Genomic DNA, 27,153 nt, shown 5'->3' on the forward strand with positions numbered 1-27,153 from the left:
CCGTCGGGGACTCTGGTCACCCCGGGCCAGCTGAGAGCGCTGCTGGGGCCGTTATGGATTTCCGAGTTGGGACAGAACGCCCCAGCGCAGGGCCAAAAGCCAAGGAGGAGGGGAAGGAGGCAGGAAAGTCTGGCCCAATCCCGGTCCCTGGGTGGCCGTGAGAGAGCACAGAGGGGCTCGGGGCCAGACTGAGCCCGCCCCGGAGCTGCTGCCCCTGCCTTCCGCCCCGCTCAGCAGCCCCCGCCACGGCTCCCACTCGCCACGCTGCTCCACGGGCCCAGCTCTGCAGCTGCTTCCCTCTCCTGTGCACACTGTGCTGCGCGGTCGGACCACCTCAGGCCCGTCTGTGGTGACACAGGCGTTGGCGCTGAGAGCGCGCTGGCACGCGGGTGTGTTTGTGGGAGCGGGAGGGTGTACACGCACCGGCGAGGGTGCACCTTAGCAGCCCCGCTCTCGCCTGGGAGTCACAGGGCCATGGCCTGTTTTCTAGGAGGATGTTTGCAGAGGGCCTGTCTCTAAGGTGAGCAGAAAGTGCTGGCCTTTGGGGGAGAAGAAGCAAAGGGAGGTCCCAGGCCCTGGGAGTCCAGGCAGGGGTGCAAGGGGCCTGCAAGGAGCCAGGCAGGACACAGCCGCCATCATTCCAACAGCTGCTGGGGGCTCAGTGCCCAGTTGTTCTGGAGTTTTGTTGTCTGGCCAATGCACCTGCTCGGTCTGCTTGGTCCTGGGCTTGCTGTGACCCGGTTACTTCCTGAGCTGCGTGAGCTGCGTAAGCTGCTGGCGGTCTGCGTAGAGGGCGTGGCTGGTGACTCACCCATTTATTCACATGGGCCCTGTGGAGTTTCTGTGTAACTTGCCTTCCTGCTGTTCTGGAGGGGAGTGTGGTGTCCTGTGTCCCCTGCTGCCGCCCAGGGCTGCCCATTCCTTGGGGGTGTGCGGCAGGGTGTCCACTCCCACCTGGGCTGAGACCTCAGGGGGAGGGGCCCTCAGCACAGCCACGGGGAGCTTGTCAGGACACCAGAAAGGAAGTCTGGATGTTCTTCCTCTCCCTCCGCCCCCGTCCCCGTCTGGGACACTGCTGCGCAGGAACCAGGCTGTAGACCTGCATCCCCGGGTCCTGGGGGACACTTGGTGCTCTCCCTCACAGCAGGCCCTGAGCTCGGTGCCGGCCCTTCCCTGTCACGGCCAACTGGGGTATGTCCAGGCATTGGCCCTTGCGTCCCCCTCTTGGGCCAGCTGTGGGTCCTGCAGCCTCCCCCGGGACGCGGCTTTGGGCCTTGTCCTCACCCCATCTCTGCTGCACGCACAGTGGGTCTGGTGTGACTCCTGGAGATCCCACTGCCAGGTGTGGAGGGTGGTGGGTGTGAGGACCACCGTGCGTGGTCGTTTGCCTTCCTCCGCTGAGCTGAGACATGTGAGGGCGGAGCTGTCTGCGCCCGTCTGTCCTGTCGGCCCCGACGGCCCCTGCTCTGCTGGCAGCACCAGCCTCCCCGTGTTCACGCCTCCGCCCGAGCCTCTGAGGCGGGGGGAGAGGCTGTGTGTGACCCCGCCCTGACCTGCTCCCGCAGCGGTGCTGTGTGCTCTGTGAGACGGGGGCCTGGCCGAGATGGGCTCTGTGAGCCTCTGATGCCCAGGGCGCCGTTAGTGTCCGTGGTGTTTGAGCGGCTCCACTGGCCGTGCCCGAGCGGACGGAGGCTTCGTGACGGACCCTCCTCAGAGGGGCGCCCGAGTCCCCTAGAGCCGCTGGGGCTCCAGTGTCCTTGGCCTCAGAGGACAGTCCCCTCAGCCTCCTGGGAGGGAGGGACACTCAGGCTGATGCGGCCCTGCTGGCTCTCGGCTGTGTCGGCCTCGACACCACTGGACTCATGAGTGCCGGTGCCCACGGCCCCTCCCGCATGCGGGTTCACACTCACACACGCTTGCTCTGACCCTTGTTCTCTGAATGTTCACAGTCTCAGTCACACTCACACCAGCTCACGTGCTCATTCACAAGCTCGCACACTCAGTCATGCACACCGCTTTGCTCACTCTCTTATACACATGCCCGTTTGCACGCAGGGCGGGCAGGCAGGTGAGCTGCTTTGAGCTCCTCACAAATGCTTGTGGACTCAGCCTTGAGAAGGCAGCGCTGGGGACCCGCCTGGTCCTCCCCTGGGAGGGAAATGACTGTAAAGAGATCTATGGTTTCTCTCTATTGATTTTGGAAAAGCTTCCTGAAAGACACTTCCAGAAGGACACTCAAGGGAAGATGGGCTGGTGGTAGGACCTGTTTGCCCCTGGGGAGGGCGGTGGTGAGCTGGTGGCACTGCCTTAGAGCCTGGGGAGCTGAGGGGCCAGGGTGGCTTGGGGGCTGAGCACGGTGGTCAGGAAGCAGGGCCCAGGTGAGGCCGGAGGCAGGCAAGGCCCCTGTGTCAGCCGGCTCTGCTCCGCCTCGAAGGCCAGGGGACCACAGGGGTGAGCCCTCCCTGGCGCCAGGGGAGTGGGGCGCCAGGTCCGGCGGGGGCAGGGGGGCTGATCAGAATGGCGGACGAGTGGTGCCCGCTCTTTCCAACCCCACTGCCCGTCCGGGGGCAGTGTGCGCAGAGCCGCGCTGGACGGCCCGAGCTGACCCTCTTGCCCTCCAGCCGTGGGGGTCGCTGCTCTGTGGTGCTCTTTCTCTCTCAGCTTCTCTTTTACCCCGAGGTCTCGGCTGGCCTCGTTCTGATGGAGGCATCCCTGGCCTCGTGCCTGGATGCACACCGCAGCCCGTGCCCCGACCCGACGCGGCTCACACCGTTCCGGAGTCTCTTAGAACTCTCTCTGGTGTTCTCACTTCTGTTTTGTTTTGTTTTTTGCATGTGCAGTTTTGTAAAGCAAACTCGAGGTACTGTATCTCGCAGCTCATCTGTCTCCAGCGTAACCTCACCGTGAGTCTCTCTGCTACAATTTCCATCTATGGCTTCGTGATAACTACACGCCAACGCCTTCTCTCCGCCCCTAACTCTGCTTCCCACTTCAAGTCATTCGCTTCAGGGGCAGCTCCAGGCCCACATCCCGCAGCCTGGCCGGGGACGGCGGGCACACTTCCTGACGCCCTCACGTCCTGCTCGCGGGGTCAGGCTCTCTGGGCTCAGCCCCTCCTCCTCTCCCTCCTGGTCTCTGTCCTCCTGCCTGTCTGTCCCTGTGCTGTCACTCTGGTGTCTTGAGCAGATCTGCTTCTCCTGAGGTGACCCCCACTGGGTGCCACTGGGGCTGTCTGCTTGTGGCTCCCAGGAGGTAGAGGCTTGCTTAGGGGCTCAGGACATCCGTGGGGTCCTCCTGTTTCACCCTGCCTGGCTGGGGAGGGGGTGCCTCTGTGACCCTTAGGAAGTCTTGTTCTCGCGAGAGCAGAGCTTCTGCCTGCTCGTGAGGCTTCCGGAGGCCAGCCAAAGACTAAGGTAGAGCCATAGAAACCCCAGGGTGGCCCTGCTGGGGGTGACACCAGTCTGACTGTCCCAGGAGCTTCTTCGTGCAGGTGAGAAGTCCCTGGAGATGGCCAGGTGCCCTCTCCGTGTCCTGGTGGTGACGGGCGCTCCTGCCGTCCCTGAACCCCTGCCCCCCGTTACTTGGCCAGCACAGAGCTGGGCTCGGTGCTCTCACGAGCACACGGACCTGCTGGCTGTTGGGCCCCCGACGTCCATGGGGTAAGAAGGCTGGATCCTGAACGACTGATTCCCAGGATGGCATAAGATGCGGGCGTAGGTACCAACGGTGTTGCACCCGGGCTGCTTCACATTGTCACAGCTGGGGGTGACTGAGGGATGGCCGGCTTTCTCGGCACGGAGACCTCACAGCAGGGCCACGCCACAGAGGCTCCTTCTGAGTCCTGTCGGCACGTCTGGGTCAGGGCGGCTGAGCCGGGCTCTGCCTGCGAGCCGGGCTGGACGCGGTGGGGGGGGCCCTTCCCTGTGCCCCCTTCGGGAGTGCTGTTAGACGAGGCCTTCGCCTGGGTCGGAGCCGTCCGCCACTCTGCACTGTAGGTCAGAGCGCGGCCCGCCCCCCACATTCTTGAGCCGCTTGCGAGCTCGGTGGAGACACACAGGGTGAGAGGCCAGCGCCGGCCACGCTGCGCCACATGCCAGGCAGAGCGGGGACAGAGCAGCAAGCAGGTGGGCGCCCCCCAGCAAGGCACAGAGGCAGAGACACGCCCAGAGGGGCAGCCTGCAGCGCCGCTGCGTGCTGGGCAGGCGCAGACGGTCTCGGGCGGCGTGAGGCCCAGAGAGGCAGCCCGGCAGGAGCGGGGCTGGTGGAGCCGCGCTGGGAAGCTGTGAGGGGAGCCTGCCAGCCCCACGCAGCCTGTAGCCCAGCAGGCACCCGCCTCTCCACGGACTTGAGCTGGTTCCTGCGCGAGACAGAGCCGCGTCTGAGGGTAAGGCTGAGGGCAGAGCTACCGGCTACCACGTGTCGCCCTCGTCTTTACTGCCTGCCTGTTTCTGTTCTGACGGGCGGGTCCCCAGGGCTCACGGCTGTGTCTGAGGAGGCCACCACCTGCCGCCCGACGGCTCCGCGTCCAGCCCCATCTCGGCCTGCTGGGCTGACGGGGAGGCCTGACCAGTGGCCGGCTGTCAGCCCTCACGGGTTCCTGCACCGCTGGGGAACGCCCCTGGTGGCTGTTGTCCACTTCACAGGGCTCGGCATAGTTCAGCGTTGGGCCCTTTGTTTTGGTGTCAGCTGGCGATGGGTAGGTCCCCAGTGGCTCTGGGTTGAAGCCAAGGAAAGAGGTGGGTCTGTTGCCAGGTGACCTTGGGAACGGGGCAGCAGGTCGGGGCCTGGGGTGGCAGCCGAAGGTGTGGGTCAGCAGATGGTCAGAGAGGCTGACAGCTGTCCCCCACACGTTGCCCTCCCTGCCCCCCGTCTGGGCCCCCAGGGACAGGCATCAGGCTCTTCTGCTCTCATACTTTCAAGGTGCTTCCCTGGAAATGGCTCCCCACCCTGGGGGCAGGACTCAGTGTGGTGCTCAGTGGCTGGGGCTCAGAGCGGGGGGTGGAGACCTGCCCAGCCTGGGCCCCCAAGGCCCTCAGGTTGTGGCTCTAGGCTGTGCGGTCAGTGCAGCTGGAGTCTGGCGGAGGCCTCGCGTCTCCTTTAGACACTTTTTTCCTCTTGCCCTTGCATGCGTCCGATCCTGGCTCCGTCAGTGACTCGCTGTGGACCCTCTGTGAGTCACGTCCTCTGTGCTCAGTGTGACATGGGGACAAGAGCAGCACCGAATTCCTGAGGGGGTTGTGAGGGCTGGAGGAGGTGGCCGCTGATCCAGGTGTCACAGCCATCCTCATTCTCGTGCTGCCACTGCTGCCCCCACAGTGGTCCCAAAACCTGCAGAGGCTGCAGGACGAGACTGGCCTCTGAGGAGGTTTCCACTTGGCCGAGGTGGTGCCAGGTCGCCAACTTTGGGGTCTTGTTCAGCAAATATCCCAGAATGCAAAGGGCTTCCATGCACCCTGGGCTGTGGACCCCACCTGTGACCGTGTGGGTGAGCTTGGGGGGCAGTCAAGGCCTTTAGAAGCCTGTCTAGTGAGGGCTGAGCCTGGACCACAGGCCACTCCTGGCGCTGGAGAGCTCTCAGCCCCCGTGGAGCCAGGAGAGAGGAGGGCACTGCTGACCACAGGACGTAGTGTCCAGCCGCAGACCTGCCTGCTGCGCTCCTGGGCATTCAGCAAATGGTCGCTGAGCTGAGTGGCAGCTGCCCAGATGGGGCTGACCACCGCAGGGAGAGTCCCTGCCTGACTCCTGCGAGAGCCAGCCGCCCCCGGGGCCCCTCGCTTCCTGGGTAACTGTCCCCTCCGCTCCTGACGACCCGCCTCTTCTCGGGTTCCCTCTCAGACACCCTGTCTTCCTCTGGCCAGTGGCTCCCCTCCTGGAGGTGAAGGTGGAGAAGCCCCTCCTTGGGCAGCCTGCTTCCTACCTCCTCAGTCCTGCCCCATTGGGACGTTGACCCCCTCCTCGCCCCATTCTGGCCTTCCTGGCGGGCAGCCCACCTGCCCGGGAAGCCTGTCTGCCACCTCATGCTGGTGCCTGTCATTCCCACTGCTCTGCACCCCTGGCCCCCCGGCCTTGAGCCCCCACCCCCAGGTCAGGCTCTCACCATCTGCGGGCGCCCCCCCGGGGGGCAGGGATGAGGTCTGTTTCCCTGGGTATCGGCCGCCAACTCTGCCCCTCGACTCTGCTGGGGTTGCCAGGGCTCCTGCCGCCCCCCCGCCCCCCCACTGCGCCCTCTGCCATCTCTCCATCGCTGTGTGTCCATCCGTGGCTTCCCCTGCGAGGCAGAGAGGTGGGGGGCGGCTTGGGGGCGCGGCTCACGCGGGTCTCCCCACAGCAGGCATCAGAACTCGGCCAAGGCGCGCTCGGTGTGGGAGCAGCGAGCCAGCCAACTGCGGCTGCAGAACCTGCGGGCCAGCTGCGAGGCGCTGTACAGCGAGATGGACGCCGAGGAGCGGCTGCGCTTCGCCACCTCCCGCCACCTGCGGCCCGACATGAAGACGCACCTGGACCGGCCGCTCGTGGTGGAGCCGGGCCGGGACGGCGCGCGGGGGCCCGCGGGGGGCAAGGCCCGGCCCGAGGGCGCGGAGGCTGCCGAGGGCGCGGACCCGCCGCGCAGGCATCACCGGCACCGCGACAGAGACAGGGACAAGGCCGCGGCCCCGGCCCCGGCGCCGGCGGGGGAGCAGGACCCGGCGGACGCCCCGAAGGCGGAGGGCGCGGAGCTGGGGGCCCGGGAGGAGCGGGCGCGGCCGCGCCGCAGCCGCAGCAAGGAGGCCGCAGGCCCCCGGGAGGCCCGGAGCGAGCGTGGCCGCGGCCCGGGACCCGACGGCGGCCGGCGCCACCACCGGCGCGGCTCCCCGGAGGAGGCGGCAGAGCGGGAGCCCCGGCGCCACCGCGCGCACCGGCACGTGCCCGAGCCGGGCAGGGAGGGCGCGGCGCCCGGGGCTAAGGGCGAGCGGCGAGCGCGGCACCGCGGCGGCCCCCGGGCCGGCCCCCGGGAGGCGGAGAGCGGAGAGGAGCCGGCGCGGAGGCACCGCGCGCGGCACAAGGCGCCGTCCACGCACGAGGAGGCGGAGAAGGAGGCCGCCGCGGAGAAGGAGGGCGAGGCGGAGGATCGGGGCAAGGACAAGGAGCTCCGCAACCACCAGCCCAGGCGAGTCAGCGCGGGGGGCGTCTGGGGAGTGGCGACTGGGCCGGACGTGCGAACCAGCCCGTGAGCGGCAGGCTGGGCGGGTTACGCAGGTCAGGGGTGCGGACCTGGCCGGGCGGCCCAGCCCGCTGTCTCAGCCCCTTTCTGGAGTGGTGACAGTCCTGCCTTGTTGGGGCGGCGTGTGAGATGTTTACACCTGCGTGGTGGGGAGCGTTGCTCTAAGGCGCCCGGGAGGAAGGGAGGCTTAGAGTGAAAGTGTTGGGACTGGTTTGGGACACAGAGACTTGGAAAAGGTGCCCCAGGGAGAAGAGAAAAACGTGTAACCCCGTGAAGGAAGGCGAGTCAGGAGAGCCTGAGGGAAGCCTGAGGAGGCCACAGGACTAAATGGTGGAATGGGAGGGGGCTGGGCTATGCGGCCATGGCGGAAAGGACCCCCATCCCAGGCCAGCCCAGCCTGGTCCCTGGCTGGGACAGGATCTGACGGTGACTCTGTGAGAACCCAGGGGTAACAGGAGCTGTTAGGCTGAGGCCAGCAGTCTCCATGCTTGCCAGCGACCACCCAGAACTCATGCAGCCAGAGGCCACAGCTCAGGACCAGCCCGACCTGGGCACTGACTTTGTGTGCAGAGCTCTGTGCTGAGCCTTTGCCCTGGTGGGGCCCCAGGTGGGGTGGCTTAGGGTAACATCCTCTTCCAGGCTTCTTCGTTCTGCAAACAGTTCTGTTCTATACGCATAACGTGATATCTGCCATGCCTGGCCTTGTGCCAGGGACAAACAGGTGAGCCAGCCCTGTCCCTACTTTTAAGACCTAAAAACAGGAATGTATAGGGTGATAAAAACCATGACAGAGGAGGTGATCAGGGATTTATTTGATCTGCATAGGGGTTTAAGAAGCTGGGTTTTGCAGACTGAATAGGAGTTTGGCTCTTCATCAGAATCTGATGTGCATTCTTGGTTGCAGGGAGTTGCACTGTGACCTGGAGGCCAGTGGGGTAATGGGTGTGGGCCCTGTGCATGCCCTGCCCAGCACCTGTCTAGAGAAGGTGGAAGAACAGCCAGAGGATGCAGATAATCAGCGGAACGTTACTCGAATGGGCAGTCAACCCTCGGATCTGAGCACCACTGTGCATATCCCAGTGATGCTGACTGGCCTTCCTGGGGAGACCACGGTTGTTCCGAGTGAGTATCTCCCCAGAACATCAGGGCAGGGCCCACCTTGTGCAGGCTCGGTTTGCTCTCCCCCCTTCCCTCCTGCTCCACGGCAGCCACCTGGGGACGGAGCTTGCCTCTGTGAATTGTTCCCCAACTGGAAAGTCTTTGCTGTCAGCATCTGTGCCTCGATATCCCTTTGCTTTCCAGTGCCCTGGAGGAGCACTATTGCTATTACATGTCACTTAAGTTCTAGTCTGCTTCCTTGCAACGATATTTGCAAGTTACCAGGTAAGTGCCAGGCATGGTGTTAGAGTGCAGGGGGCACGGCAGGAGGGGGTGGGACTGGGCTGCCCTCGTGGGGCTCAGAGCCTCGTCGGGAAGACAGACCACAGCATGGTCACGGCTCTTCATGGTCGCACAAACGCTGCTAAGGACTGTGGCCACAGACCTGACTGAGGTCGGGAGCTAGTGGGTGAGAGGAGGAGGGTCTCAGGGTGGTGGTCTTCCACCCACTTACTTATGGTCCTGGCTCTGCAGTTCCTCCCAGGCCTTTGCCTGAGCTTCCCTTTTTCTTCCCCCCCCTCCCCCCCTCATACCATGTGTGAGGTCATGATGGAGCAGCCACTCCACAACTGACTGTGTGCGGGCACTGAGGGCACAGTGTAAATAACATGCCAACCTGCAGGTGACAAAGACAGGCCCCTCACATTGTGCGCAGGTGCGCGGGCGTTTTGTGAACACCAAGGATAGAAGAAAACATTCCCAGGGGCAGAGGTGACTTGGAATTCCAGACGAAGATTCAGCCTTAGGCAGACCCAGGTGCTGCCACACGCTTGCCTGTCTGCAGACGTGTCCACACACAGACACGTGCACGCGCCCGTTCCCTCTCACTCAGGTGCTCTCGCCTGGGGCCGATGTACAGTGCACAGCGCCAGGTGTAGCAGTGGGGGTGGCTGGCCCTGCCCGCTGAGCCTCCCCTTCCTCGTTGCTTCCTTGGAAGAAGGCTTTCCTGGTCCATTCTGTCGTTTCACCTCCCCTGGCAGTAGTGTGTCTGTCTTCCCAGACTCCCGAAACCAGCCCCCGGGTCTGATTCTTTCTGGATTAGCTTGAGGGTCCCCACATGGTTTTTGTCCCCGGGAGTCGAGGTGTGGCCCCTCCTCCCCAACCCTGGCAACCACTGATCTTTTTACTCTCTCTGTAGCTTGCCTTTTCCAGAATGTCTTATAGTTGGAATCACCTAGTACGTAGCCTCTTTAGATTGTCTTCTTTCACTTACCCATGTGCATTTAAGGTTCCTTCGTGTCTTTTCATGGTTTGGTAGCTCATTTCTTTTTAGTGCTGAATAATATTCCATTGTCTGGATGGACCATGCTTTATTTATCCATCCACCTATTGAAGGACACCTTTGTTGCTTACAAATTTTGTCAATTATGAATAAAGTTATTATAAGCATTCGTGTTCAGGTTTTTGTGTAGACATACATTTCCAACTCATTTGGGTAAATACCTAAGAGCATGGTTTTTGGATTGTGTGGTAAAACTACATTTAGCTTTGTAAGAAACTGGTCTAACAAACTGGCTATATCATTTTTACATTCCCACCTGCAATAAATGAGAATTCCTGTTGCTTCACATCCTCTCCAGCATTTGGTATTGTCAGTGTTTTGGATTTTCGCCTTTCTAATAAGTGTGTATTGATTTCTCATTGTTTTAATTTGCAATTCCTTAATGATATATGATCTTGAGCTTCTTTTAATATGCTGATTTGACCTCTGTATATCTTCTTTGGTGAGGTGCCTGTTCATATCTTTTGCCCACTTTAAAATTTTTTTATTTGAAAAAAATTTTAGAGACAAATTTTTAAAGAGCAGTTTAAGGTTCAAAACAAAATTGAGAGGAAGGTAGAGAGATTTCCATATACTCTGCCCGCACACATGCATAGCCTTCCCTATTATCAGCATCACTCATTAGAATGGTGCTTTTTTTTTTTTTTAAACCAAGGAAAAAACTACATTGACACATCATAATCACCCAAAGTTCACAGGGTACATTAGAGTTCACTCTTGATGTTGTACATTCTGTGGGTTTGGACAAATGTATAATGGCATATATCCATCATTGTAACATGACACACAATATTTTCATTGCCCTAAAAATTCTCTGTACTCTGCCTATTCATCCCTCCTCACCTCCCATCAACGTCTGGCAACCACTGATCTTTTCATTGTCTTTGTTCTTTTGCCTTTTCCAGAATGTCATATAGTTGGAATCATACAGTGTGTAGCCTCTTCAAATTGGCTTCTTTCACTCACCAATATGCATTTAAGGTTCCTCCATGTTTTTTCATGGCTTAATAGCTCATTTGTTTTTAGTGCTGAATAATATTCCACTGTCTGGATGTACCTTCGTTTATTTACACATTCAACTACTGGAGAACATCTTGGTTGCCTCCAAATTTTGGCAATTATGAATAAAGCTGCTATAAACATTTGTGTGCATGTTTTTGTGTGGACATAAGTTTTCAACTCCTTTGGCTAAATCCTAAAGAGAGTGATGGTTGGATCATATGGCAAGAATATGTTTAGTTTTGTAAGAAACCGCCAAACTGGCTGTACCATTTTATGTTCCCACCAGCAATAAATGAGAATTGCTGTTGCTGCACATCTTTGCCAGCATTTGGTGTTGTCACTGTTCCAGATTTTGGCCATTCTTATAGGTGTGTCATGGTATCAAATTGTTTCAGTTTGCATTTCCCTGATGACATTCACTGTGAAACATCTTCATATGCTTATTTACCCTCTGTATATCTTCTTTGGTGAGATGTCTGTTAAGGTCTTTTGCCCATGTTTTAATCAGGTTGTTGTTTTTATTTTTGAGTTTTAAGAGTTCTTTGTATATTTTGGATAACAGTCTTTTATCAGATGTGTCTTTTGCAAACATTTTCTCCCAGTTTGTTGCTTGTGTTATCATTCTCTTGATGTCTTTCACAGAGCAAAAGTTGTTCATTATCTCCTAGGAGTGTTATAGTTTCGCATTTCACATTTAGGCCTATGAGCCATTTTAGGTTAATTTTTGTGAAGGGTGTAAAGTCTCTCCAGATTAATTTTTTTGGCATGTGGATGTCCAGTTGTTCCAACACCATTTGTTGAAGAGACTATCTTTGTTCCACTGTATTGCCTTTGCTCTCGTGTCAAAGATCAGTTGACTGTTATTTGTGGGGGTCTGTTTCTGGACTCTCTATTCTGTTCTGTTGATCTATTTGTTCATTCTTTCCCCAATACCACACTGTCTTGATTACCGTAGCTATATAGTCAGTCTTGAAGTTGGGTAGTGCCAATCCTGTAACTTCGGTCTTCTTTAATATTGGAGTTTTGGCTATTCTTAGTCTTTTACATCTCCATATAAACTTTAGAATCATTTTGCTGATATCTGTAAAATAAATTGCTGGGATTTTGATTGAGACTGCATTGAATCTATAGATCAAGTTGGGAAGAACTGACAACTTGACAATGTTGAGTCCTCCCATCCATGAACATGGAACATCTCTCCATTTATTTAGTTCCTTTATTTCAGTCATCAGAGTTTGTAGTTTTCCTCATAGGGATCTTGTACATATTTTGTTAGATTTATGCTTAAGTATTTCATTTTGGTGGGGTGCTAATGTAAATAGTGTTGTGTTTTAATTTTAAATTTCACTTGTTCATTGTTGCTATATAGGAAAACAGTTGACTTTTGTGTGTTAACCCTGTATCCTGCAACCTTGCTAAAATCAGTTATTAGTTCCAGGAGTTTTTTTGTTGATTCTTTCAGATTTTCTATATAGGTGATCAAGTCATCTGCAAACAAATACAAGTTTTTAGTCTTACTCCCCAATCTGTATAGTTTTTTGTTGTTGTTGTTGTTGTTTTTTGCCTTATTGCATTAGCAAGGACTTCCAGTATGGTGTTGAAAAGGAGTGGTGAGAGGGGCATCTTTTCCTTGTACGTGATCTTAGTAGGAAAGCTTTGAGTTTCTCACCATTAAGTATGATGTTAGCTGTAGGTTTTTTTGGTACATATTCTTTATAAAGTTGAGGAAATTCCCTCTATTCCAATTTACTGAGAGTTTTTATGGTGAATGGGTGTTGGATTTGTCAAATGCTTTTTCTGCACCTGTTGATATGATCATATGATTTTTCTTTTTTAGTTTGTTGATGTTATTATGGATTACATTAATTGATTTTTAAAAATAATTTTATTTATTTATTTATTTTTAATTTAATTGATTTATTTGTCTGTGTTGGGTCTTCATTACTGCGCGCGGGCTTTCTCTAGTTGCAGTGAGCGGGGGGCTACTCTTTGTTGCGGTGCGCAGACTTCTTATTGTGGTGGCTTCTCTTGTTGCAGAGCACGGGCTCTAGGCACACGGGCGTCAGTAGTTGTGGCATGTGGGCTCCGTAGTTGTGGCGCACAGGCTCTAGAGCACAGGCTCAGTAGTTGTGGTGCACGGACTTAGTTGCTCTGCGGCATGTGGGATCTTCCTGGACCAGGGATCGAACCCGTGCCCCCTGCATTGGCAGATGGATTCTTAACCACTGCACCACCAGGGAAGTCCTGCATTAATTGATTTTTGAATGTTGGACCAGCCTCACATGCCTGGGATTAATCCCACTTGGTTGTGGTATATAGTTCTTTTTATACTTTTTTTGGTTTGATTTGCTAATGTTTTGTTGAGAATTTTTATATCTGTATTCATGGGAGATATTGGTCTATAGTTTTCTTGTGATGGCTTGTTTGGTTTTAGTGTCAGGGTAATGCTGGCCTCCTAGAATTAGTTTGAAGTATTCCCTTTGCTTCTATCTTCTGAAAGAGATTGTAGAGAATGGGTATGATTTCTTTCTTAAATATATGGTAGCATTCACCAGTGAACCCATCTGGGCCTGGTGTTTTCTGACTTAGAAGGTAGTTGATTATTGATTCAATCTCTTTAAAAGACATAAACCTATTTAGAAGAAATAGATATAAACCTATTTAGATTATCTGTTTCTTCTTGAATATTGGCAGATTGTGTCCTTCCAAGGAATTGGTCCATTTCAAGTAGTTTATCAAATTTGTGGGCATAGAGTTGTTCATAGTATTAATTTATTATCCTTTTAATGTCCATGGGATCAGTAGTGATGTCTCCTTTTTTATTTCTGATATTAGGAATCTGTGTTTCCCCTCATTTATCTTAGCTAGCCTGGCTAGAGGCTTATCAATTTTACTAATCTTTTCAAGGAACCAACTTTTGGTTTCATTGATCTTCTCTGTTGATTTGCTGTTTTCAGTTTCATTGATTTCTGCTTTAATTCTCATGATTTCTTTTCTTCTGCTTACTTTGGATTTAAGTTGCTCTTTTTTCTCTTTCTAAGGTGGAAGCTTAGATTATTGATTTTGGGTCTTTCTTCTTTTCTAATTTATGCATTCAATGCTATAAATTTCCTTCTAAGCGTTGCTTTTGCTGCATCCAACAAACTTTGATAAGTTGTGTTTTCATTTTCATTTAGTTTAAAATATTTTAGAATTTCTCTTGAAATTTCTTCTTTGACCCGTATGTTATCTAGAAGTGTGTTGTTTGAGCTTTACATATTTTGAGATTTATCTTTCTGTTATTGATTTCTAGTTTGTTTCATTGTGGTCTGAAAACAGACATTTTGCCCACTTTTAAATTAGGTTGTTGTTTTCTAATTGTTGAATTTTTAGAGTTCTTTGTATAATTTTGATAAAGACTTTTATCAGATATGTGATTTGCAAATATTTTCTCCCAGTTGGTGGCTTGTCTTTTCATTTTCTTAATGTCTGGTGTTTTTGATTGTTACTGGTGGGAGGGTTAATTTGGTCCCTGGTATTACTTCTGCTAGGAGCAGAAATCTAGGCTATTGACTTTTATATGTTAATTTTGTATCCTACTACTTTTCTGTATCTTCAAATTGTTCATTAGTTTTAGCATTGATTCTCTTTGGTTTTTCTCAAGTATATTATGCAAAATTTTGCAAATACAGTTGTAACTATTCCTTTCCAAATATTAGGTCTTCCTTCCTTCCTTCCTTCCTTCCTTCCCTCCCTCCCTCCCTCCTTCCTTCCTTCCTTCCTCTCTCTCTCCTTCCTTCCTTCCTTCCCTCCTTCCTTCCTTCTTTCCTCCTTTCTTCCTTTCTTTCTTTCTTTTGCCTGATTTCACCAGCTAATATACTAACATTGGAGTTACTAGGTACCCTTACCTTGCTTCTGCCTACACTAAGTAAGATTCTGGTTTTGGGCTTGAGAGGTGTGTGTCTGTGTGTGTATAAGATCATGTTATAGTGTTCATTAATTTCTTTTTCAGTAAGTATTTTTTTATCTGGAATAGATGTTGAATTTTGTTGAAGGTCTTTTCGGCATCCATAGAGATCATATATTTTCCCCTTAAATATGGGGATTTATACTAATAAGTTTTCAGATCTTGAACTATCTTTGCAATCTTAGAATAAACCCCACTAGGTCATCATATTTATTTTTTAATGTGATGCTGGATTCTGTTTGATAATATTGATACTTTATGGAGGATTTTTGGATTGAGATGTATTTTAGGATATTGAGATGTGTTCTGTAGCTTTCCTATATTATGTTCAAATGTCATAAGGTTTAGGTATTAATGCTATATAGTTATCTCTTCCTTAACTTCATTAATCCATTTCTGAAAATCACATGTTGTAATGGGAGTCCCATTTCCCATTATTTTAGATGGAAAAAATTGTAATGCACTATAAAAATTATAATGTATTATAATTAGTTGTACTCAAAATCCCCAACCAATTTCTTAAAACAGAACTAAAGCACAGTTAATCACAGAAAACACTTAATACATTGTTTCCTGATCACCACAGTTAAAATAGCTGTTAACAAGCAATTGCTTTGGGCACCTCCTTCAGTGAAACTTGCACTTTTCAAAAACATCCACACATGATTCTGATAGCTAACCAACTGACTTTGGAATCTTGCCTGACAGTTTTCAGTGTTTTGAGTTTTGGGGATGTATACATTTTTCCTGCATAAACAACAGTCAAGAAAGCCTCAACAACGTTGTAATGAGAGATACGTATATTCTCCTGAGGTGTGAGTATTGTAAAAACTAAGAGGTGCTCTGTTGAGAAATTTTACCTGAGGAGATGTTCTGTAGGATGTACCTATTATTGATCCATAAAAAGAATTAGAACGTTTGCTTCTTTTCCTTTTCTGGGGTAGTGTAAGTAGCATTAGGATTACTTGGTCTTTAAAGATTTGGTACAATTCCTTTGTGAAATCATCTGGGTTTGGTTTTTGTTGTTGTTGTTAGGATAATTCTTTGATAATTTATCTGTTTCTGTATGGATATTGGTCTGTTTAAACTTTCTTATCTCCTAAGATCAGTTTGGTAAACTGTAATGATCCATTTGATCTAGGTTTTCCAACTTATGTACCTAGAGCTATGCAAAGAAGTGGCTTAAGTTTTTAAAACAATTTGCTCTGGCTCACTGTTTTTTTTCCCCCTTCTTATTTTTTATCCTGTATATTTTGTGTTTCCCCCTTATGTTCTTGATTAAATTAGTTAGAAGTTTATACATTTTGTGGATTTTTATAAAAAGAACCAGCATCTTTGTTAGTTCTACTATGGTTTTCTTTAAAAATCATTTTTTTTTCCAATTTTATTTTCATTATTTCCCTCCTTCTGCCTTGTTTTACTTTGTCATTCCTTTTCTAGCTTCTTTAGTTGGAGACTTAAGTTTATTTTAGTCTTTAGTTTTTATTATACGATTATTTAAGGCTCTGAATTTTCCTCTGGTTACTAATTTAATTGTAGCCTATAGATTCTGATATTTGGTGTTTTCATTTTCACCAGATTTTAAAGGAATTACGCAATTTTGGTTTGTATTTCCCCTCAGTGTTTGTAGATTCCTTGGGATTTAGTATATAGAGAATCAAGTACTCTGCAAATGAACAGTTTTATTTTTTACTTTCTGATATGTATGCCTTTTATTTCCCTTCTTCCCTTGTGGCGCTGTGACTTCCAGTACAGTGTCGGATAGCAGTGGTGAGAACTGACATTCTTCCCTTGTTCCCATCTTGTGGGAGGAGGAAGCACTCAGTCTTTCACCATTAAGTATGATGTTAGCTGTTGTTTTGGGTTTTTTTTTTTTTTTTTTAAGATGTTCTTTATCAAGTTGAGGAAATTCCCCTCTGTCGCTTTTTTTTCTAAATTTTTATATTAAATGAGTGTTGAATTTTATCAAATTTTCTGCGTCAATTGATATGATCATGTGGTTTTTCTTCTGTAACATGGTAGTTTACACATTGATTGATTTTCAAATATTGACCTGCCTTGCATCCCTGGGATAAACTCTGCTGGTCATTGTGTATAATTATCTTTATATATTGCTGAATTCTGTTTGATAATATTTTGTTAGAGAGTTTTGCCTCTGGATTCATGAGGGATATTGCGCTACAGTTTTCTTTTTCGTACTCTTTGTCTGGTTTTGGTATCAGAATAATACTAAATTCATAAAATGAATTGGATAGTGTTTCTTATTATGTTTTTTGGAGGAGACTGTGTAGAATTGGTGTTAATTCTTTAAATCTTGGATAGAATTTGCCAATGAAACATTTCTTTTTTGGAATTTAAAAATTATCCTTAATAGGGCTATGTTATGTAATCATACTGGGTGAGTTGCATTAGTTTGTGCTTTTGAAGGAATTGGCCCATTTCCCTTAAGTTGTCAAATTTATGTGTGTATAGTTGTTTGTAGTATTCCCTTATTATCTTTCGATGTCTTCATGATCTGTAGTGACTGCCCCTGTCTCATTCTTGATATTGGTGCTTTGTGTCTTGTCTCTTTTTTGTCCGTCTTACTAGAAATTTGTTACTCTCATTGATCTTTTCAAAGAAACGCATTCTTGTTTCATTGATTTTCTCTATTTTTCTGTTTCCATTTGCATTTGATTTCTGCTCTTTATTATTTTCTTCTTTCTGTTTGCTTCGGGTTTATTTTGCTCTTTTTTAGTTTCCTGAGATGGGAGCTTAGATTAAGTCTTTTCCTCTTTTCTAATGTAAACATTTAGTGCTATAAATTTTCTTCTTAGTACTGCTTTAGCTGTGTTCCACAGATTTTGATATGTTATCTTTTCATTTTCTTTCAGTTCTGTTTTAAAAATTTCTCTTGAGACTTGCTCTTTGACTCATGGTTTATTTAGAAATGTGTTATTTAGTTTCCAAGTGTTTGGAGATTTTCCTGTTATCTTTCTGTTTGGTGTCTAGTTTGATTATTTTGTGGTCAGTGAACACACTCTGTATGATTTCAGTTCTTTTAAATTTGTTAAGGTTTGTTTAATAGCCCAGGAGATGGCATTTCTTGGTATGTGTTCTGGGTGTGCTTGAAAGGAATATGTATACTGCTGTTGCTGGGTGGAGTATTCTGTAAGTATAAGTTAGATCCTGTTGGGTCCTGTGGAGTTCTGTGTGCATGCTGATTTTCTGTCTAGATCTATCAATTGTCGAGAAAGAGATGTTCCAGTATCCAACTATAAATGTGCTTCTTAAACCCCTATCCAGATCAAGTGTCTATTTCTTTCAGTTTTGTCTATTTTTGCTTTACATATTTTTCAGCTGTGTTGCTGAGTACATACACATTTAGGATTCTGTCTTCTTGAAAGATTGACCCTTTCATCATTGTGTAGTGTGTCCCTTATACCTGATAAATTTCTTTGCTTTGATGTCTACTTTATCTGATATAAATATACCCACCCTTGTTTTTTTAAATTAATATTTGCCTATAAGATGTATATCTTTTTCATCTTTTTACTTTTAAACTAGCTATATAGGTATATTTTAAGTTAGTTTCTTGTAGACAGCATATCGTTGGGTCATGTTTTTCGTCCACTCTGTCAGTTCTTTTTTTTTTTTTGCATATTTAGACAATTTATGTTTAATGTAATTATATATTATGGCTTACATCTGCTGTTTTATTTTTCCTATTGTTTATTTTTTCTATTATTTTATTTTTTATTTTTTGGCTGCACCACACAGCATATGGGATCTTAGTTCCCCAGCCAGGGATCAGACCCACGCCCCCTGCATTGGAAGCGTGGAGTCTTAACCACTGGACTGCCAGGGAAGTCCCCCTATTCTTTCTGTTTTTTATTTTTCTGGTTTCTTTTTCCTGCATTCCTGTGGGTTACTTGTTTATATTTTAGAATTCCACTTTGATTTATCTATAGTATTTTTGAGTGTATCTCTTTGTATTGTTTTTTTAATGCCTCCTCTAAGTATTACATATATATAACTTGTCTCAGTCTACTAGGGTTGTCATTTACCAGTTGGAGTAAAGTATAGAAACTTTACCTCTCGTTTTCCTCTGCATGTATAAAATAATTAAATGTTTCCTCTACATATATTTAGAAGCACATCATTGTGTGTTATAATTTTTGCTTCAACTGTAAAACGTAATTCAGAAAACTCAAGAGGAGAAGGAAAGTGTGTTGTATTTTTACTCTTTCTATTGTTCTTTGTTTCTTCCTTCCTGATATTCTAATATTTCTTCTTTTATAACTTTCTGTTTGGAGGACCTTCCTTAGCCATTCTTTTAGGGTAGGTCTGAAGGTGACAAATTCTCTTAGTTTTCCTTCATCTGAGAATGTCTTGATTTTCCTTTCATTCCTGAAGGATATTTTCACTGGGTATAGAATTCTGGGTTGACAGTTCTTTTTTTTTCAGCACTTGAAAAAACGTGTGCCTCATCCTTCTGACCTCCATGGTTTCTGATGAGAAATCCACTGTCATTCGAATTGTTTTCTTCCTATAGGTAAGATGTTGTTTCTCTCTCGCTGCTTTCAAGATTTTTTCTTTGTCTTTGTATTTCAGAAGTTTGATTATGATGTATTTTGGCATGAGTTTCTTCAGGTTTATCCTGTTTGGGGTTCACTCAGCTTCTTGAATTTGTAGGTTTATGTCTTTCTGCCAATTTTGGAAAATTTTCATCCATTATGTCTTTGACTGCGTCTTCAGCTCTGCCCTCTTTCTCTTTTCTTTCCAGGACTCTGTTGACGTGAATGGTAGATCTTTTGTTATAGTCCAGAAGGTCCCTGAGGCTCTGTTTACTTTTTTCAGTCTATTTTCTCTCTGTTGTTCAGATCAAGTAATTTCTATTGTTCTGTCTTCCAGTTCGCTAATTCTTTCCTCTGTGCCCTCCATTCTGCTGTTGAGCCCATCTATTAAGTTTTTAATTTCAGTTAGTGTATTTTTCAGTTCTAAAATTTATGTTTGGTTCTTTATATCTTCTTTTTCTTTGCTGAGATTTTTTTCTCATTTGTTTCAAATGTGTTTTTAATCATCTGTTGAAGCATTTTTATGATGGGTGCTTTAAAGTCATTGTCAGATAATTCTAACATCTGTATTATCTTGGTGTCTTTTCTCATTCAAATTGAGTTTTTCCTGGTTCTTGGTATGACAAGTGATTTTTGATTGAAACCTAAACATTTTGATATTATGTTATGAGCCTCTGAGTCTTATTTAAGTCTTCTGTTTTTGCTGGTCTGCTGTGACAACACACCAACAGGGGGAGGGTTGGGGAGCTGCCTCATTATTGACAAATTGGGGTGAAATACAGGTTCCTCACTTGCCCTTCATTGACACCCAGTGGGAGTGGGTTCCTTGTCCCAGCTGGGCTGAGCTAGGAATTCTAGCTCCCCGCTGGGCCTCCACTGATACCGTCTTGTCTGGGAGAGAGGGGAAGCCTTGTTACTGTTCCCTACATGGCCTGCATTGACACAGTAAGGGTTGACCTCATTACCTCTGGGTGGTGGTAAAAGTCCCGTCTTTCCACTAAGATTCACTCTAGCAGATAAAGGGAAGGGGATGCCTCCTTACCTCTGGATAAGAATCGAAGTCCAGGCTACCCATGTAATCTTTTCTGATACTGCATGCATTGGGAGTCTTATTATTACCACAGGGTGGGTATGAAAGTTCCTGCACTCACTTGGCTCTCTCTGATACCACTTCAGTAGGGGCTTTGGATACCTCATTACAGACTGGTGAGGGTGGAGGTCTAGGCTCCCCACTTGGCCTCTGCTCATATGAGTGGAAGTAGGGCTGCGGTTTTTTCCTGTGGTGTTAGTAGAGTGGTTATTGGCTATAAATTTCCCACCTGGTTAGGCTCTACCTTTCCTGGTCCTGTCACTAGGGAGAGCTGGCCTTTAAAAATTTTTCCTGTTGGCGTTCTGGGTTGCTGGCTTCTCCAGCACCAAGGGTATATGAGGCATAAAAAAAAAAAAACCCAGAAAAAAAACCTGTTGTTGTGTTGTTCCTCAGTTTCCAAGATACCAGCAAATCTGCCTTCTTTTCTCCACCTTTCAGAATCTTCTTAGGTTGGCCTTACATATGATGTCGAGGGTTTTTAGTTGTGCTTAGAAGGATGAATGGAAGAAAGTACCTCTATTCCATCTTTTCAGAAGCTGAAGTCTTGAGTTAATTTTTATATATGGCATGAGGTAAGGGTTGAGGTTCTCATTATCCACTCCCCCACCACCATTGATGTCCATTTGTTCCATTACTGTTTGTTGAAAACGCTGTCTTTTTTCCATGGAATACTTTGGTACTTTTGTCAAAAATCAATTGATAGGTGTTATTTCATTTCAGGAAAAATTTGTGGGATTACAGTTTTAAATGTTAGTTCTATTACATTGTTTTATTTTTGTTTTTCAGACATTCCAGTTATACAGATGTTAAATCTCCTTTGCCTATCTTCTGTATGGATTTCTCTCTTACCCTTCTGAAAACTCATTCTTCATTTCACTCCTAAATTCTTTTTCCCTTGCTATAATTTCAGTCATATCTATTTTCCCTTGGACTTATCTGTTGTCTCCTTGTGATTTCCAAGACAATTTTTTCTCTTTAACTTTATTTATCAGATATTTTTGTCTTTTTTTTCAATTTCTCTTCTGTTTGGTCAGCTCTCATCTCATATCACCTAGTTGTCCATACATTTTTATTCTGAGCTTTTGAATCTGATTTGTGGTGTTTTTTCCTTATCAACAACTGTTTGTTTAATTGTATTTAATTCATGTTGGAAAGTTGTGTAACAGTTTTCCTCTGCTTTGCAGTTGTTTTTTTGCTGAGTATTTTTATTACCTGAAAGGTTTTCATCCTTACTTTCTATGTTCTTATGTAGAAGCTTTGTATGGTTGTTGGGTTCATTTTTCTGATAATGAGGAAGTATGTTACAGTCTCCTGGACCAAAAATTACATGTGATTTTGTGAAGAGTAGGGGAGGGGTTTCGGCAGCTTACTTGATTTCTAGTTCAAGAACACCTTCTTATTTAGTACAGTGAAACCCAGTTTCTTTTTCAGTGGTGCCTAGTGGGGAGTGTTTGTCTAGTTCTAATGCTGTGATAAAATCCTATCTCTGGAGGACCCTGGACCTCAGACACTTGTTTCTTCTTTCCCTACATCACTGAGCCACTGAAGTCGTGTCTCTCACCATCTTCTCCAGGTTGCCATCTCCAGTGCCTTGTACTTTCCAAGCACCTCCTTCCAAGTCCCCAGAAGCAACACCCTGACCTGGCAGGTCTCAAACCTGTTCTCAGTATTTCCCTGCTTGACGGGGGGTGGCGAGGGGTGGGGGGCTTCTCTCCTGTGGATGAATGAGTTGATGTTGTCTGTGTTCCAGCATTACTAGGACCCTCCTCACTCTCCCTTCTCCATACAATCCCTGTCTGATTCTGCAGGTCTGGGGTTTGTTTTCCCACTTACATGTAAATTTCAAGTTTGTAGTTTTCTTATTTCCCATATGCTGTAGGCATGGACTGTGGATGATTTTATCACCTCTCCTTATCAACCACATGGGTTATGGAGCACGTAGGGAGAAATCTGAGTGTGGGTGACTGCTGTTGTCTATGGGAGCCAGCCTCTTATCTTTTTAGTTTCTGCTGGATTTGTAGTTATGGCCACATTACATTTTTAATTTCCTTCCTTCCTTCTCTTCTTCTTTCCATCCTTCCCTCCCTCCCTCCCTCCCTTCTTCCTTCCCTTGATAAACCCTTTTTTTCCCCCTAAAGTTCTGTCCATTTTAATAGGCTACTGAAGTCTCAACTTTGGCCTTCTTGAGCTTCTCTATCATATCTTTTTCTGTTTCATTAGTTCTTTTATTTTTTGGCTGCGTTGGGTCTTCAATGCTGCAGACGGGCTTTCTCTAGTTGCAGCAAGTGGGGGCTACTCTTTGTTGTGGTGTGTGGGCTTCCCATTGCGGTGGCTTCTCTTGCTGCGGAGCATGGGCTCTGGGTGCGCGGGCTTCAGTAGTTGCAGCACGCTGGCTCAGTAGTTGCAGCACGTGGGTTCAGTAGTTTTGGCGCGTGGGCTCTAGGGCGAGTGGGCTTCAGTAGTTGTGGCACGCAGGCACAGTAGTTGTGGCTCAAGGGCTCTAGAGTGCAGGCTCAGTAGTTGTGGTGCATGGGCTTAGTTGCTCTGTGGCATATGGGATCTTCCCAGACCAGGGATCAAACCCGTGTCCCCTGCATTGGCAGGCAGATTCTTAACCACTGTGCCACCAGGGAAGTCCTTATGTTCTTATTTATTGTTTCTTTTCTTCTGCTTTCTTATTGTAATCTCTTTCCCCATTTATTAGTTGAATACTCAGCTCTGACACAAGCCTTTCTACTTTGCTAGGGTGTTTAAGGCTTTAACGTTGACTCTAAGAATTATTTTAGTTTTATGTTACAAGTTATGAAATGTCATATTTTTTAGTTCTAAATCTTTTTCCAGGTTTCATTATGATTTATTATTTGATCAATTAGTTATTCATAAGTACAATTTTGAATTTCCAAATGGCAAAGGTTTCTTTATTGGTTTAAAAATTTTTTTCCTGTTGATTTCATTTTTTTTTTTCTTGTATTTTATCACCCCTTGTATTTCAGATCATCCATTTGGCTTTTTTTTCCTTCTGCATGAAGAACATCTTTTCTAATTTATTTTAGTGAGGTTTGATGGTGGTAAATTCTCTCAATTTGCCTGAAAAATCTTTTTGCCATTGTTTGTGACAGTAGTTTCAATTTGTATGGAATTCTAGTTGGTTCGTTATTTCCTCTCTGTGTTTTGAGACTATTCCACTGTCTTCTGCCTCCTGCTGTTTCTGTAGAGAAGCTAATCATTAGTCCAAATGCTTCCATTGTGTGGCTCTCTCTTCTCTCTATGGCTGCTTACATAAAAACCTTTTTATTATGGAAAATCGAAACACTGTAAGTAGAGACACAAGTATAATGAACCCCTATTTGCTGCCATTCACCCTCAAAGCAATTATCCACATTTTGCCAATCATGTTTCACTTTTTTTTTCCTTTTAATCACTTTAGGTATAACTGTGTCTGTAAGCATCTCTAACAATTAAGGATTTAACAACCACAATAGCATTATTACACCTAGCAAAGTTGATAATAATTTCTTAGTATTATCTAATACCTATCCCAAGTTCAAATTTTACCAATTATCTCAAAAATAACTTTTTACTATTGATCTGTTTGAATCAGGATCCAAACAAGGTTTGCTCATTTGACTTAGCTTAATCTGTTTACATCTGTTTTACTCTGTGACTATTTTCTGCATGCCATTTATTTGTTGAAGAAACTGTAAACTGGTCTGGATTGGGTTGATTGCATCATGGTGTCATTTAACACATTTCTCTGTCCTCAGTATCTCCTGTTAACTGATATTTAGATCCTAAAACAGGCCGTCTGAACCTTGGCGCTATTGAAATTTTGTTGGTGGTGGCTGTCTTGTGCGTTTTAAGATGTTTAGCGGCATCCCTGACCTTTCCCCTCTAGATGCCAGTAGTACCCTGTAGTTGTGACAACCAAAAAAAAAAAAAATGTCTCCAGACGTTGCCAGGTATCCCTAGGAGGCAAAATCACCCTTGTTTGTGAACCGCAGATCTTGACTGTGATCAGGTTAAAACTCTTTGGGGAAGCTTCCTAGGCGGCTGGCTGTGTGCTTCATCTCACGTTCCATCCGGAGCCACATACCATCTAGTGTTTTCCTCTGGGCAGTGTTAAGATTGATCGGTGGGTAGAGCCCTATCCATCCACTGTAAAGTTCTCCACCAACCTTTCCCCTAATGATCTAGTAGGCACTGATGATGGTCACCCAGATCTGTGATTTTATTTGGCATTGCACAGTTGTGAATTTATAATTCTATCATGCTCTCTGCATTAATTATTCTGACATTTTCTATAAGGAAGAACTTCCCTCATCAACTCTTTGGTTACCCTGAAATACAGTTTGTATTTGTATCAGCAAGATACACGCTTAATTCCGTCCCTTTACATATGAGTTTTCAAAATAGCGAGTTGGTACACTAGGAACTCCAAATACAGTCATCGAGAGCTTTAACAAAATTATTGTTATGAATCTTTGGATTTTAACATGTTTGGTGTGTTTCAGTCCTTTGGACTCACTGTTAGTTCTGATGCTCAAATTGTCCTGTCTCTGGATAGTGGGAGCCCCTTAAAGTTGGCTTTTTTACCTTCTCACAGCCTGTTGTCTTTGACAGCTTTCTGCTTTCATCTGTGACAAAACGTTCCAGGATCATTGTGTACCTTTCCTGCCCAGACCTGGAATCGGCCATTTCTCCAAGGAGACCTGTGTCCTGGACACCTGCTGTTTTTCCAGATCTCCCTTCCCTTCCTTCAGGGTCCTTTTGCCTCCAGTGGCCTCACCTTCAGCTCCTCTTTGGAGGACTGCCCTTGACCACTAGAGGTGCTTCCCAACACGTGGGGGATGGAAGGTGGAAGTCCCTGAGGGTTGACGCCCCCAGGTGGCCCTCACCAGGCACAGGAGTGCGGGAGGTGAAAGCCCAGCCCTCTGGCTTCAGGTCTGACAACTCTGAGGCTTGGGTCAGACCCCAGGGTCCCCCGAAGGAGCAGCTGACGCTGTCGCAGGACTTTATCTGAAGCTGCCCCCTCTTTTGGCCCCCTTCTCTGCCCTGGTCTGCCTTCTTGCTCCCTTCCAGTTCCTTCTGGGAGTCCGTCCTTAGTCAGCCACTTGCACATGGACCCTCATCTCATGGTCTGTTTCTGTAGAACCTGATCTGAGAGGCTGTGGTTCCTTTGGTGAGAAATGGTATTATTTAGCAATATGGTCATTGCTACTAGATTTTTACTGCTTTCAGGCTTTTTAGGACTTTTTTTTTTCTTTTTAAAAAAGAAGAATATACCATGTATTCTTTTGGCATTTGTAATTCAAATGTAAGATTATAGGATTTTTACCTAACTCCTTAGATTTTATATTTGTATCTCTTTTCTGTTACCCTGAAAAATTTGTATTTTTGTCTTTTTTTTTTTAGAGCAGTTTTAGTTTCAAAGTAAAATTAAATGGAAAGCACAGAGACTTGCTGTACACTCCCTGCCCCTGCACCGTCAGCCTCCCCCACCCAGTGGTACATTTGTTACGGTCAGTGAGCCTCCATGAACCGCCGTTGTCGCCCAAAGTCCAAGGTTTACAGTAGGGCTCACTCTTGCTGTTGTACCTTTTAAGGGTTTGGACAAATGTATAATGACCTGTGTCATTATAGTATCATACAGAGTAGTTTCACTGCCCCAAATTCCTTCTTTTGTCTTTTTACTTATTCTGTTTTTTAAATAGTATTGTTTAAAAAAATTGTATTTAAAAATTTTTTGCCCCTACCATGTAGAAATGCAAGCAATTTTTGTCCTTCAGTTTTGTGTCCAGCCAGAGTTGCCAAACAGACTCTCTTACTCTAAATAATTTTTCTGCTGTTTTCTATGTAGACACATTTATACTGCCTATGATATATAATTTTTGACCCATGAACTATTTAACGTCTGTTTTTCAATTTCCAATTGTAAAATTTAAATCTTAATTAATCTTTTGGTTTCTGATCATTGCCTTAAATTGCAACTTAATTGTACTGTGATTAGAGGACATGACCGGCATGAGGGTCTTCTTTGAGATGAGAGATTTACGACTGCTTTATGGCTTAGCATATGGTCAACTTTTGTAAATGTTTTATGTATGCTTAAGAGGACTATGTTTTCTCTAATTTGGGGAACACTCGGCTTCTTACATTTGTCTGCTAAATCAAGTTTGTTAGTTGTGTTGCTGAATATTCTATATATTCACTAATATTTTGCCACACTGACCCATCGATAATTAAGAGAGGTGCATTGAAATCTCTTTCTGTAGATCTGTCAGCTCTTGCTTTGTGTGTGTGTGTGTGTGTGTGTGTGTGTGTATGTTTTTTTTTAAGTTTCTATATTTAATGCAGTTGTTTTGAATAGTTTGAAACATGCAGTTCAGTATAGGAAACATTCTAACAGATGACCAAGTACTATTGTGTATGTTTCTAAAATAGTAACTATGTGTTTCTGATTCTCTTTTGTTAGGCTTTTTCTTTTATTTATTCTTTTTTTCAAAAAAAAGCTTATGTTAAAATATATGTGTTTGCTTTCTATGTTTTAAGCCACTTTATGTATATTTAAAATTGCTGTGTCTTAGTGGAGCTGAACTTTTTGTCATCTTCTGCTGACCCGCTTTAACTCTAATAATGATTTTTTCTTATATTGTAATTTTCTGATGTGAATATATACCTGAGTTTTGTTTTATTTTGTTTTTTTAATGAACATTTGCCAAGTGTATCTTTTCCCATCTTTTGACTTCCAGCCTTGATGTGGCCTCGATTTTAGGCTTGTCTCTTGGAAACTAACAGTTATATGTATAACGGTATTTTAAAAAATTCCATCTGGGTGATCTGTGTCAGTCAGTAACCAGGTTCCGTCTGCTTGTATGTATTGTGATTATTAGTTTACTTGGGCTTGTGACATTTGTTCCA

The 27,153-nt window shown here is 46.5% G+C and overlaps 1 protein-coding gene across 2 annotated transcripts in view; it reads left to right on the forward strand.

Annotated features, from left to right (window-relative positions):
• Positions 1-27,153, forward strand: part of CACNA1B (calcium voltage-gated channel subunit alpha1 B) — a 184,987-nt gene that overhangs the window by 97,338 nt on the left and 60,496 nt on the right. For both annotated transcript variants that reach the window (XM_036855907.1, XM_036855905.1), the window contains 2 exons: positions 6,329-7,147; positions 8,106-8,323. In XM_036855907.1, coding sequence (XP_036711802.1) covers positions 6,329-7,147; positions 8,106-8,323 — 1,037 coding nt within the window. The remainder of the gene's footprint in view (positions 1-6,328; positions 7,148-8,105; positions 8,324-27,153) is intronic.

The sequence above is a fragment of the Balaenoptera musculus genome, chromosome 6 (genome assembly GCF_009873245.2).
Source record: "Balaenoptera musculus isolate JJ_BM4_2016_0621 chromosome 6, mBalMus1.pri.v3, whole genome shotgun sequence".
Taxonomy (NCBI): Eukaryota; Metazoa; Chordata; class Mammalia; order Artiodactyla; family Balaenopteridae; genus Balaenoptera; species Balaenoptera musculus.